General features: G+C 37.0%; 1 protein-coding gene across 4 annotated transcripts in view; it reads left to right on the top strand.

Moving 5' to 3' along the window:
* Positions 1–14,509, top strand: part of Ube2d3 (ubiquitin conjugating enzyme E2 D3) — a 30,204-nt gene that overhangs the window by 7,450 nt on the left and 8,245 nt on the right. For all 4 annotated transcript variants that reach the window (XM_052730131.1, XM_052730132.1, XM_052730130.1 and 1 more), the window contains exons 3-5: positions 9,846–9,909; positions 10,012–10,043; positions 13,910–13,987. In XM_052730131.1, coding sequence (XP_052586091.1) covers positions 9,846–9,909; positions 10,012–10,043; positions 13,910–13,987 — 174 coding nt within the window. The remainder of the gene's footprint in view (positions 1–9,845; positions 9,910–10,011; positions 10,044–13,909; positions 13,988–14,509) is intronic.

A 14,509-nucleotide genomic window follows, 5' to 3' on the forward strand; every position in this document is an offset into this window, starting at 1 on the left:
ACAAGATAGAGTCAGATTGAGACAACTGATACTATATAACATGGTGGTGTACTAGTAATGTACTGTATTTAGGGACGTAATTCATGAACTTGGCCTTGCCTCTGTATGAATTAAAATTTGACAGGCCTTTCAGATTATAACAGAACTCTGCAAAGTTGAATAGGTTTATGGAGTTAGGCCTTAATATTAGAGTTACTAGTAGAAACTTCACTTTCATAGTACTGTGTTGATGTAACAGGTAATGTTTATCATGAAAAATAAGTTCATAGGTCTGAGGTAAACTATGATAGAGGCATGGAATCTTAACTAGAGGCTTATCTGATATAGTTGTACAGCTTCATTATTCACAATCTTATATTTCCACTTACCTCTCTGAGTGCACAGATCATTTCATGCTTTTTTCCCAGTATTTCTTTAGGTCTTTGAGTGTTTTTAATACATTGGCCAGCTGTTACTGTAGTCTTTTGTTACTTTACTGCTGGTACAGCCCATTACCAGCCAAAATAAGACAGTAGAGGCACAAAAATGGAAAAAAAAAACCAAAAAATGTACAATATTTTTTAGGTGTAGGTCTTGCTGTCAGCCATTTCAAGTTTTCAGTAGTGAACTGTCAAAGAGATCCTCTATCCCATAATTGTTGGAGTAAGGATCCTCTTAAACTCTATGGACTTTCTCTTAACAATATCTCAGAAATTTTACCAGAATAAAAACTTAGGGACTGGAGAGATGGATCAGTAGCAGTTAAGAGCACTGGCTGCTCTTTAGAAGATGAGGATTCTGTTCTCGGCACCCACATTGCAGCTCCTAACTGTAGCACCAGTTCCAGGGCATCCGATCTCCTCTTCTGGCCTCCTTGGACAAACACATGCGTGTGCATTCAGGCAAACACTTATACACAAAAAATAAAAATAATTTAAAAAAAAAAAGTAATGGTCATACCTGTTGCCCTTTTCAGTAATCTAGCCACTGGTTGCTTGGGTTTTGCTTAGTACACAAATAATTTTTGCCATGCTGCCTAAAAAGACTTCAGGAAATAGGTGGGGTATGTGGTGTTTGTTGCAATCCTTTTGTGAGATTTTAACCTAATGAAGTGAATTAGACCATGTGAGAGCTTTCAGGATCTTTTCTGGATTGGAAAAAGGTAGAGTGGCCTCCTCGGCTTCTTAGATCTTTCAGGTTTTTAAAGAAAAATAAATAGCTTGTCAGTAGGAAATGGGTTTAGCTCTCTCCCTGTTAACCCATGTGTGTGCCAAGCTTCAAGAGAAGCAGTTCAGGGGAAGGTAATTCTTTCTAAATAGGTAGTAAAGCTTCTTCTTACTGATACGTTATTTTATATTCTTATTTGGTATTTTTATCCCTTCAAGGAACATGGAGCCTTTATTTAGCAACTCCTAATTTCTGCCAGTCTCTCCAACAGCTGTCTTCTGATTTCATTAGTCTACATAATAATTGGCCAAGAATACACCTGAATGTTTCCCTTGGCATAAAACAAGTCATTGTCTCAATTAGCTTTTATTAAGGCCATGTAGGATAGGGTCAGAAAGATGGCATGTCCTTGTTCGAGGAGAGGACTTTGTTTGAGCTCCCAGTATCCATATAGTGGCTCAACAACCTGTGTAATTCCAGTTCCAGGGGATTCAAAGCCCTTTTCTGACCTCTACAAGTACCAGGCACACATGTGATACATAGACATACATGGAGGCAAAAACATACAAATAAAATCTTTTTTTAAGAAGACCATATAACTTCAAAAAGATTTATCACTGTACTCAGTAAATTCAAAGTCTGGTGTGATGCAGATTTAACAGTGAATAGCTTCAGGGAGCTGATCTTGTGAACATTGTTGTCTGTGTTTTGTTTGATCTATTGTAAAAAAAAAATCAGTTTGTAGATCAAACTAATGCATGTGATTAAGAATATCACTTCTAATACTGTACTTCCAGTATATTTCAACAAATCCAGATTTAGTTCATTATGCTTAAAAACTCCAGTATCTTATTACTTTTGGGATATGCTTCTTAAAGATAAAGCATAATCAACTTTTTTTTTTTTTTTTTTACCTGATCCTCTGTTATATCAAACTATAGTTTAGTGCTTGGTTTTCTAGGAAACTTTCAAGCTGTGTACTTTGATAATCCCTACCATTACCTGGGTTTTTCTGTTTAATAACTACCTGGCAAACATAATGATTGCCTTTTCAAGATGTATAGGACTTTGAATACCTTTCAGTTTAAGATTAAATGGGTTTTTTGTTACTGTTTGTTTTTGTCTTGTGCCTACTTGTGCTTAGTTTTAATTTTTCTTAGTATTTTGAGATCTAGCGTATTTGGTACCTTGCAAAGTCAGCTCTGGTTTTGCTGCCTGATATATTCCTTCTGATCTGCTCATTCTTTGTGCCTGTCATGAACACAGTTTGTTAACTTAAAAGCATTATTTAATTATCATTGGTGGGCACTACATAAAACCCGAGTGGCAAGATTATTTTGAGGCACATAACCCAGAATGAATGTATTCCTCCAGTCTCTGCCTCCCAAATGCTACAACTAGAGACATGCTGCTGCTTTTCTTTGTTGTTATTAAAACCCTCGACCTAAATTTGTGCTGACTATAGAGTAAGATTTTACTTTGATCTTTGATTATTGCTGCAGAGGTGTCTTGGACATGGAAATTTGGTAAATAGACACTTAGAAATTATTTGAAGGGGAAAGAAGAAAATCATTTGAGTAGTAAGATAAAGCTGAAACTTTCTGAAATTATGCCTTTGTTCTAAATAAATGGTAATGCTAGCTTGCTTTTTTTTTTTTTTTTTTTTGCTTTTCAAGACAGTTTCTCTGTGTAGCCCTGGCTGTCTTGGAATTCACTCTGTAGATCAGGCTGGCCTCAAACTCAGATTTGCCTGCCTTCCAAGTGCTGGGATTAAAGGCATGTGCCACCACCGCCTGGCTGGTAATGATAGCTTTTAAAGGCTTACTGATTCATAAAAAGCAGCATGTAGAAAACTAGTTTTCTTGTCTTCATTCAGGTAGTAGTACCTTATTAGTACCTTATTATATTATAGTTCAACCTTACTGTTTTCTGATCATCTTTATTTATAATTGAAATAATTTTAAAACTATTTGGTAGATTTTTTTGTTTAGGCTAACCATCATTGAATTAGAGGTGTTCCTCTAATTGTTAGAGACCAGAGGCCAACATCAGGTATTCTCTCTCCATCTTATATTTTGAGACAGGTCTTCAGTGGAACTTGGATCTCATTAATAGGTTAGATGGGCTAATCAGCAAGGTCTGGAAATATTTGCCCTATCATAAAGCTAGGGTTACCACCAACTTTCAATTCTAGGGGTGTTAAATCAGGTCCTCTTCATGCTTGAGTCAGGCAGTTGATCAACTGAGCCATTTCCCCAGTCCCAAATGTCATTGAATTTAAGACTTTTTAACACTTGATTCAAAATTGTAATTAAGATGCTTAAAGGATATTTTAGACTGCTAAACAAAGATTGATCATGTAGTCTGGAGATTTAAATGAGCTAGGGCTATTTTATTTGGCCTCTTAAAGTCTTGTTTGTCTTAAAATTCACATTAAAATAGATATTCCTATTTTAGAATTGAAACAGGATGGGAAATACTAGGTTTGGGTAGTTTAAAAGATTCCAAACTGATAACATCAGAGAAAGCACATATTCCATCTTTTAAATGGTTTTTGCTATTTGTATTGCATAGGTAAGATGTATGGAACATAGAGTTTGGAGGTGAATTTTTTTACCTTAAAATAGACCCTCCCCAATCCTTAAGAGTTTATACTGCAAAAGTCCAGTTAAATGAGTATACACACACAGACACAAATTTGTTTTTACTGTTTTGATTCTTACATACAATGAAGTAGTCGTAATGGAGATTGTCATTATAACTAATGAAAGTTTGGGTTTTCCTGGGATTAGCAGGTCATTTCTATGAGACTTGATAACTTGTTGTTGAGACACAGTCTCTCTACTTTGTAGCCCTGATTGTCGTGGGACTCACCATATAGACTAGTGTTGTGGATGATTGATTGATAAATAAAACACTGATTGGCCAGTAGCCAGGCAGAAAGTATAGGTGGGACTAACAGAGGAGAATTCTGGGGACAGGAAGACTTGAGATGCTGCCAGCTGCTGCCTGAGTACCAACATGTAAGATACTGGTAAGCCACGAGCCATGTGACAAGGAATAGATATATAAAAATGAGTTAATTTAAGATAAAAGAACTAGATAACAAGAAGCCTGCCATGGCCATACAGTTTATAAGCAAGTGTGTTTACTTGGTTGAGTCTGAGCGTCTGTGGGACTGGCGGGTGAGAGAGATTTGTCCTGACTGTGGGCCAGGCAAGACTGGAGAAAACTTCAGCTACAGACTAGGCTTGCCTAGAATTCAGAGATCCGCCTGCTTCTGCCTGGGACCAAAGGTGTGCACCACCACACCCGGCTTAAAACAATGCATTTTAAAAAGTCATTTAATACTGGATTGGTTGGTTGATTTTAAAAACAAAACAACCCTCAGTTTTTGAAAAGAGCCCACCTAAAAATTCAAGCTTCTTAGGAACACCTTAAAGCTTTAAGTGGAAAATTGTACACCCAACATCCTGTTATGGGTTTCACTAAAAGTAAAATGCCTTTGGCATAGATGGTATATATGACTCAAATTCTGTGCTTGATTGGACTTAGGCCCCACGATATCTTCTGCATATGCAGTTGTTAGAGAATTTTACATGTATATATGAAATCTGAGACACTTCTTGTTTCAAATATTCCTATAAAATAATTGACTTGCCTGAGATAAGCAACATGTTACTTTTACTTACTATGAATATTGTTTCTTTGACTTGGTATGATTATTTTCGTGAGCGTGCGTGCGTCTGTCTGTCACACAGTGCCTTACAAGGTTAGAAAAGGGCATAGTGGGTCCTGGGAACTACTGGGCCACCTCTCCAGCCCCTAGTTTTGTTTGTTTTCCTATACTGTATTTCAGTAAAACTGATCAGAGGTTTAAGTATTTAAGGTGAATTTTATCCTATTGAATATGTTGAAAATAGAGTGATATGTGCTCCTGGCAAAGCATATAAAGGGTTGATCAAGATTGTAGATTGAGAGATCTTTTGCTTTTTGGTAGCTATATAAGCAGCTGGCCCTGTGTTTCAGAAACAGAATGGCAAGAGTGTACCAGGACTATTTGGTCTGTTAAATTGACTTTTTAGTGTAGTTAAATCTTAGACTGGTTATTCTTGAGCAGTTGGATATTTCACTGTTAGACAACTGCCTTTTTTTTTTTTTCCTTCTCCTTCCTTGAAGGAAGTTCTTAGCCACTTTCAGGGTATTCGATCCCTTCTTAGTGTTGAATTATTTCGGAATGCATTCTTAGAACTTTATCAGCGTATATGAAACCAATCCTAATGTCTATAATAAATATTTGATAATTTGTTTCTAGGCTGCCCTCTCCAACTTAGATTTTTCATGTCCCGATTAAATGAACTGGGTGGGATCTATTTTCCTGCATGATTCTTCACTAACATGTTAACCAGTTTACTTAATTGATTTTTTGCTTTATTTCTTTTTAGTATTGTCTTGATTTTTTGTTTTTGAGACAGGGTTTCTTTGTGTAGCTTTGGAGCCTGTCCTAGAACTTGCTCTGTATACTAGGCTGTCCTCAAACTCAGAGATCCACCTGCCTCTGCCTCCTGAGTGCTGGGATTAAAGGAGTACGCCACCACTGCCCAGCTAGTATTAGCTTTACTTCACACATTGAGTCAGTCCACAGAGATTGTTGAATTACACATTTATGAACCACGTCTTGATACAGAGTCTCGTGCTTGCTTTCAACTTCAGTGATATTCCTGCTTCAACCTTCTTAATACTGAGATCGCAGGTGTCTGCCACCATACCCAACTGTTGCTTAGTATTATAATTTTTTAAGAAGCATTTATTAAAAAGCAAATTGGAGACATTTTAGTGGCATTATTAAAAAGCTGCATTTAAAACTTAGTGTAACTGAATTTTTTGTGTCCCACCCAATCTGCAACCACTCAGACCCAAGTAAACACACAGAGACTTGATTAAAACTGCCCGGCCATTAGCTCAGGCCTACTATTGACTAGCTCTTACACTTAAACTCAGCCCATTTCTGTTAATCTATATGTTGCCATGTGTTCTGTGGCTTTACTTGTGTGCCATTACATGCTGCTCCCTGGATGGTCTTCACACAATTCTCCTTATCTGCTTATCCCACCTATACTTCCTGCCTGGCTACTGCTGGCCAATCAGCTTTTTATTTAACAACGAATCAGAGCAACATAGATTCACAGCATACAGAACATCCCACAGCAACCTAGTTCTTAATTGGGCTCACAACTATAGTTGTGGCTATTCAGGATGCTGACATAAAGGATTAGTTGAACCCATGATGAGACCAATCTGGGTGATACAGGAAAGAAAGACTTTTGTTGTTGCTTTTCCAAAACACATTAGAACAGTTAAGTTACCACTGTGGGAGTTAATGAGATGCTCAATGGTTAAAAGCGCACTTATTGTTCATGTAGAACTTTATTTGCCTCCCAGCATCCACATGGTAGCTTTACAAACCCAGGTCTGCATGCCTATGAGCACACATGCACATAATTTCATTTTATTCAAAACAATGATTTTTTGCAACAATTGAGTGACTTAAAGATCACTTACAAGTAGCCTACAACTGCAATTCCAGAGAATCTGATGCCCACTGGCTTCTGTGGACACCTAGATGAATGGAGTATACCTAAGCTCATGAAGGCACACATAACTGCACAGAAGTAGTCAGGTGTTTTGTACTCTGCTGAATTGTCCCAGGAAAGTTTTGTGTTTAGAATGGGAATATAACCCATGATAAAGTGCTGAAGAGCTTGCCTTGGGTGTGTGAGGCAGTAGTAGGTTCTGTCTCCAGGACTACAAGAGGAAAAAAGACGACAAGCCTTGTTTTCAATCCTTTCAACAGTCTAGAATTAAACTACTTGTATTTGTAAAGTTCTCATTTTGCTGATATGTTTGACATATTAGCCATTAGTTTTTCATATAATCACAAAATCTTAAGTTAAAGATAAATATATAGAATTATTTATCAAAATACCACTGATATTTTGAAAAGGGATGAAATTGTGCCATCATGTCATCTAGGAGCTTTGATCTGACTCTTAAGCCTTACAACCACTCCTGGTTTACACATCACATTGCTTATTTAGTTCAGAAGCCATTGCCATAGCATACCTAGTTGGTACATACTATGTAGCCAGCAGAAACAAATTTCGATTCACTTAGGTTGGAGGAGTTAGTAAGAGCTCTCATCTACTTGTGTCATTGAGCCTTGTATGCAGTCCTTTAAAAGGAGGTGGTGGTTGTCTGAAAAGGACCAGGAAATGAGGCTTGCTAATCTTAGAGTTAATCATATGTTAAGGAGAGAATTCTATTCACTTCATATGTTTTTTAATAGATGAAACCAAGGCAGCATCTGCTGAGTATGCAAAGTAAAGGTCCTTTATACCCATTCTGATATTCTTGTGTTTTGTAAGACAGTCTTTTGTGTATCCCAGACTGGCTTCAAACTCTGAGATCTGCCTGCTTCTGCCTCCTGAGTGCTAGGATTAAAGGTCTGTACCACTGTGCCTATTGATTCTGGTATATTTAATGCAGTTAATACCCTAATGAGTGGGAGGAGGTCTAAACTTGGGGTCATGTCTTATATAATAGGGAAGATACACGGGACTTGAATAGGCAAACAGTCCCTAGTGGTCTTTAGAAATTTGAATTCAGAAACTTAGGTTTTCTTTTACTGGTGCATGACATACATGAGTTGTGTAGTTACTTTCAATAAAAGGGTGTGTGTGCGTGCAACTGAGAGTGATGGCACACAACTTTTAATCCCAGCACTTGGGAAACAGAGGCAAGGAGATACCTGAGTTTAAGGCCAAAGAGCTTCAGGCTAGCCAGGACTACATGATGAAACCCTGTCTCAAACAAAACAACTGTGTATGGTTTTATGCTTAAAGTGTTTAAATATAGCACGTGGTAGAATATCCATACTTGAGATAATGGAATTTTTCATTCTTATACATCATATACATTAAGTCTTATATCCAAAATAAACAAAATGAAGTTAGTAATATAAACTATAAAAAGTCTCTGGATTTCTAGAACACTGAGTAGAATGACATATTCTAGATAGTGTGTTGCTCCTCTGATGACCATATAGCTTTATGTAAGAACTAGGATATATTTTCAGTATGAGATACACTTCACCAGTTGCAGAGGAGTCTGTTTAGTCCATTTCTCCCCTTGCTGGCAGCTGCTGCCTGCTTGTCTTAAAACTGAGAGATGGAAAGCTACAGGCAGTCTGTTCTGTGAGTTGAACCATGGTCAGAAATGGGGTTAGTCTCAAGCCCAAACTTACTCATTATTAAATAAAGTCTTGCCTCCTAAAACAATAGAATGCGGGCAGGTGGGGGGTTGGGAGGGTAATTTGCTGGATTGTGAATCTCCAGCCTATGAAAAAAGAGGGCAGGGATTTAAAAAACATTGTCTTGGGTCAGATCATCAGTATAGCCATTTTTCCCTCCTCTCTGCTGGCATCCCTTTTACAAAATACATTACTAAAAACTGCATTGTTTTTACTAATTTCTTGAATTGGTTACTGTACAGTGATATTTTCCATGTTTATATGCTCTTAGTAAGAGCTTTTAAGGTTCTTTGGCCAAGGCGGTTGACTTTCTGGAATTTAAATTGGAAATTTCTCTTTGTGTTCTTGAGGGAGGTGTGCTTACTCAGAATATTCCGTACTTTATGAATTGTTTATTAAATTTCATTGAGAGGAGAGATTAATGTGTTCAGTTAAATGAATTGATGTGATATGTTACAAGCCAAGATGATTCTTTGTCTTTTAAAATCAGAAATTGAGCAAAACATTATACATGTTAATTGGGCTACTTGGAAAGAGAGAGGGTCCGATGACTGGCTAATGTTAGAAGATTGAGCCCAGAGCAAGCAAAATTGCGTTTTTGGTGTGGAGGGGTGTTGTGTGGGAATCTGTTTATGGACTACTTCCATATTTAGATGTGATAGGTATAAAGAACTTAAGCTACCCCTGTATTCATTGGATATTGAAGGGAAGTAGCTCTTACTGACTTGGGCCATAGGGATAAATGTAAGTAAGTGTTGAAGGCAGCAGTACATTAACATTGGGTTGAGTTTATGTACTTGATATTTTTTGATGATAAAACACTAGTAAGGCAGAACCATATCACTGGTTTTTGTAAATCTAATAAAGTAAACTACTTTTTTATACAAAGTGTTATGTACATGTGGGTCATTGAAGAACAGCTAAAAATGAGCACTGAGTTAATAGGAAAGGGCATGTAACCCTGTATAAGAGATGTTTCAGGAGTCAGATTTTGGGACGAAAAGGGATTTATGACAGGTTACAGGGAGCTTCTAAGATGGTCTGGAAAGTTAGTTCATCAAATATGTTGACCTCGGCCTTGCCTAAGTTTTTAAACTTTTGAAGGCATTTGCTACTACTATACTTTGTCCAGAGGTTAACTTTTGTTCCTATAATAAAAATTCACTGGTGTATATATATTATTATAATTCTTAGCATGCATCTGATTAAGCAAGTGATGCTTTGCATTCCAGGAGCTGGATTTAAGATTACTTAAGATTTCTTTCTCTGCTAATGGGATTTTTTTTAAACCATGAATGCATGTCCCTTTAAGGGAGTAAGTTTACTATTTAACTGCATATCTTTTCTTAAATTTAGACTACATAACCTACCATCTTCTGTCTTGGTTTAGGAACTTAGTGATTTGGCCCGTGACCCTCCAGCACAATGTTCTGCAGGTCCAGTTGGAGATGACAGTAAGTAACTTGGTTTTCTTTTTAATGACTAACTTTAGAAAGGGTTGTATGGTTTTGGAATAATGAAGTTTTTGTTTTGTTTTTCTTAACTCCCCTTTCTAGTGTTTCATTGGCAAGCCACAATTATGGGACCTGTAAGTATTTCAATTTTGCTTTTCATTGAAAATAAGTATTCACTTTATCACAATTTTATTTTAGATTTTTGGCCTTAATATATTAGCGTTACTGTATTTCTGGCATATCATAGTTAACACTGCATTTAAAAAAATAAGAAATGGCATTCCTTAAATGTATGTGTCTGTGATGATATTCTGTAGTATACCATCTCTGAACCCACCAAATCCTTTTTATTGCCTCTGTTTTTGTTTTCTGTATGGCAATGAAAAGCAGTCATTAGCGTCCCTTTAAGGAAGCAGTTTATTCTACCATAGGTTGTTCCCCTGGCCCTGTGGTCCTGCAGCTGCTTATGAAATAATCACTCAGAGGCTTATTATTAATTACAAACTGTATGGCCTTTGGCTTCAGCTTCTGGCTAACTAGCTCTTTTATCTTAAATTAACCTATTCCTATTGATTAATTTATGTTGCCACAACGTCATGGTGTCACCTATCTGCTGACATCTTGTCACTCCTTTGGCTGCAGCCGGCATCTCTCACGACTCCGCCCCTCTTCTCTCTGTATCTCCACTTGGATTTCCTGCCTGGCTGTAAGCTTTCTTGCCATAGGCCAAAACAGCTTTATTTATCATCCACTGGGAGCCACACAGACTCACAGCATACAGAAAGCCATCCCACAGCACTTCTCCTTTTCTGTCTAATCAAAAAGGAAGGTTTTAACTTCAGCATAATAAAATTATATATAACTAAACTGTTATCACGCAAGAATTAAAGTTGAAAGTATCTAGTCTATTTGTATTTGTCAAAATTAAAGAAAATATTCTTTCATCTATCCTATTTCTGAGTCTAAAAGTTTCATATCTAATTTCTCTTTTATCATGACTAAGGAAAATTATTACTACCTAGTCCTCAATTCCGTCAAAGACCCCATAAGGATATGATATTACCTAAGTAAACAGGAAGTGCATTATAAGCAACTTCCAAAGTTCTAGAAATGTCAGCAACATCTGGCTGCCTGGACAGTCACCCAAAGTTTCTTTGCAATGTTGGGGCATCCATTTTCAGCCTACAGGCCTAGTCTCTGATAGACTTTTTAGTAAAGCAAGAAATTTGAAGGATTGTCTTGCCTATTGGCAAAGTTCATCAGTCACTTTCCATGTGTCCTGCAGAATGTCTGGCAGTCTCCTCTGTGAGGCAGGAACCCGAAGGACCATCTCGCCTTGTTTAGGCAAAGTTTAGTGGTCACTTTTCCATGTGTCCTGCATGTCCAGTCTATATAACATACTGAAGTCTTTGAAGATTGCCTACTTAATTGAAATATATGTATATGTAGAAAACTAACATGACTACAAGTTTGATTATCATAGATGACTAACTATTAATCTGTATTTCTCAACTATACACTACAATTTGAAATGAGCAGCACAAACATAATACTCCAAACAGGAATAGAAATATATACAGTATAACAAAATCAACTTCAAACTTGCATCAATAAACCAAAATCCATAGTAATGTAAAACATTTTAAACAACTTGTTGTTCTTTAAAAGCAGATTCAATAATCTACCCTTTATCCTATCATATCTATATCCCCTTTTCCTCTTTAGAGATTACATTTATAATCAACCCCCTTTAAATAAAAATAAACATTTATAAACAATACTTTGGGAATTTGGGTGTAACTTCTCATACTACTTCCTGCTGGTTGAGGGCGCTGGCAATCTTATGGGGATCCTGAGAAAATTAAGAATTATAGTTAAATCTTGGCTGTAGTAGTTTGTGAGGCTATTTTGACCTTTCAGGGAGTCTTGGTTGATCAAACCATATTAGCCTGGAAGCAATGCACAGGTTCTCATCTAATGTGAAAACAAAGCAGAACCTCTTTTCCAGAGCAACGTATCCTTAGACATGAATTTTGAAGTCAGGATACCTTTAAAATATACATACTGGTTTAACTCAGCAGCTTTTACAATCAAATGTCTCTTTCTAGTTAATTCCAAAGACAACACATTCCAGACTCTTTGTAATTTCCATCTTTGCATGGCTTAACTTTTACAGAGGTTGTGGGCGCCACTAAGATCAATCCACGTGAGTCTATTTAATGGGCAGTAGGGATTTATTAAGATAGAAATTGGGGAAATACACTCAGAAATACAGAATAGAGTAGACAGCTGAAGTTGTCCTCTGATCTGTCCGGGAGTGAATTCACCTTACAGGCAGCAGGGAGAAGAGACATGTGACCCTTCTCCCTTTCCTTTTAATGGGTCACTTAAAACAGCAAGAAGTACTGCCTCCTTCAGGCCCTGTAGCCCAAGGTTATGGGGTGGAGCAAATACCACTACAATAAGAAGACAGGATATTCCAAATAGAGAAAGGAAAGAGTGTGAGAGTTGTACTACCTCCATGACACTGTACTGTAGAGTATACTTAAAGGCTATGGTAAATTTAAAAGCAGAGAGTACATGGTGGTATCTCTAAGAATTCATTTTGACAATAGAGTGTAGGAATAAACTAGAACGTAAAGCTAAAGCGAAAGGAAAATACATTCATAAGCCATTGCCATAACAATAGACAAAAGATAGTAACACTTTGAGCAGTGGCCAAAAAGAAGCGGCTAATTCAAGAAATTTTTTAAGTTCTCTTTTGGTGGAAGACAGGGTTTTGCTCTATGTAACCAAGCCTGGCCTAGAACTTAAAACCCTTATATCTCAAGCTGCCTTCTGACTCATAGCAATTCTGACTCATAGCAATTCTCCTGCTTCAGCCTTCCAAGTACAGAGATGACAGGCAAAAGCCCCACTATACCTGACAATCTTCAAGTTCTTTGGGATTCAATCAAAGGAGAGTGTTAAGAATTACCTAGTTTTCTCCTTTGTCTTGTGGTTTAGGATTGAGGAAGGCATAGAAGTATTGAGATTAGAATGCATGTCATGAAGTAGATAATATATTTTAGTAGGCTTGAAAATGTGCTCAGGGGTGAATAATACTATAGAAGAAAACAGACTGTAAAATATGAGGTCAGATGTTAGAAGCAAAAAATGGATCTGTAGACACATGCAAAATTTCATGAAAGCCGTAGAGAACTAATTCTTGAAGGGAGAAAAAGAAACCGAGAGGAATAAAAGTAAAGTAGAAAGATTCTAAAGAATCTGTTAATTCTCAGTTTCAAAGGTTGAAGTCAATCAGTTGCTCAAAATAACTCATTTTTTGTTCCTTTGGTTTGGGTTTTGTTTTGATTGATTGGGTGGAATTTTAGTGTATCATTGAAATACTTTAACCCCTTAAGGTTGTTTAATATTTGGCTCTGCCTAAATTTCAGCAACGGATCTTTTTATTGAATAAAATTTTTATTCGACATATTGTGTGAGTGTGCACATATGTATGGATGTGCCATGGTGCCTATGTGAATGTAGAGGACAGCTATGAAAGTCAGCTCTCTTTGAACCATTTCTTGCCTGAGATTCCAGGGATTGAACTCGGGTCATCTGGTGTGGGTGGTAGGCAACCTTTACCAAATGAAGCATCTCGCCCACTAGCCCCATGGATTTATCTTCACTAACTCACGTGATGCCACCGTTTGGTTGCCTTAATTTTTTTCTCATGCAGTTTTTATGTGTTTTGCAGTCTGAGGTGGGTTTTGTTTTTTAGTGAGCGTTTAGTGAGCAGAGAGCTCTAGTGGCATCTATCTATAATCCCGTTCTTGAGAAGGATAAGATAGATCGGCTTGGGGAAACAAGATGTTGGCTGAGAAAATGAAAGGATTACAAGGGCTAGGATTTTAATTTCTTCTTTGCAGTGTGAACAGCAGATAATTCTGGTTCATTAGAAAAATGGACTTTTTAAAATTATCTTGACATATTAAGTTTATTTTTCTCTTTACAGAATGACAGCCCATATCAAGGTGGTGTATTCTTTTTGACAATTCATTTTCCTACAGACTACCCCTTCAAACCACCTAAGGCAAGTATTATCCCTCAGAAATTTGTTAGTAATTTATGGATTGTTTCAGAAGAATCGAGTGTTCATAGAAATTTAGGTTTCTGTGTAATTGAGGCTTAAGCTTTGTGTATTGAATAAAAATAATACATAGAGAATTAAGCTGCAGTTACATTGTGACTGTTAGACTATTCTGGAATTTTTCTGTCTAGTTTCAAGGGCTAAGGTTGAGTGTGCTACCATACTGAGCTATTACCAATTCTTAACTTCTAATTAAGAGTTAGACACAGATTTGAATTCTGTAAATGTAGGTAAGATTTGCCTTTTTGAAGTGGCAAGGCTCAAGTGTTTCTGTGCTCAAGTGCAGTGCAGTGTTAGAATCTAGCAAACTATAGAATCAAAGGCTGGATTAATCACAATATCCTTAGTCCTGGTGTTTGGTAGCCTGAAGCAGGAGAGTAATGAGTTCAGAACATATGGTCCTTGACTTTTTGGAACTATTAAATTCATGCTATATGGATAACTAGAATATAATGTGCATTAAAT

The sequence above is a fragment of the Peromyscus californicus genome, unplaced genomic scaffold (assembly GCF_007827085.1).
Source record: "Peromyscus californicus insignis strain IS unplaced genomic scaffold, ASM782708v3 Scaffold_9__1_contigs__length_137607984, whole genome shotgun sequence".
NCBI classification, from domain to species: domain Eukaryota; kingdom Metazoa; phylum Chordata; class Mammalia; order Rodentia; family Cricetidae; genus Peromyscus; species Peromyscus californicus.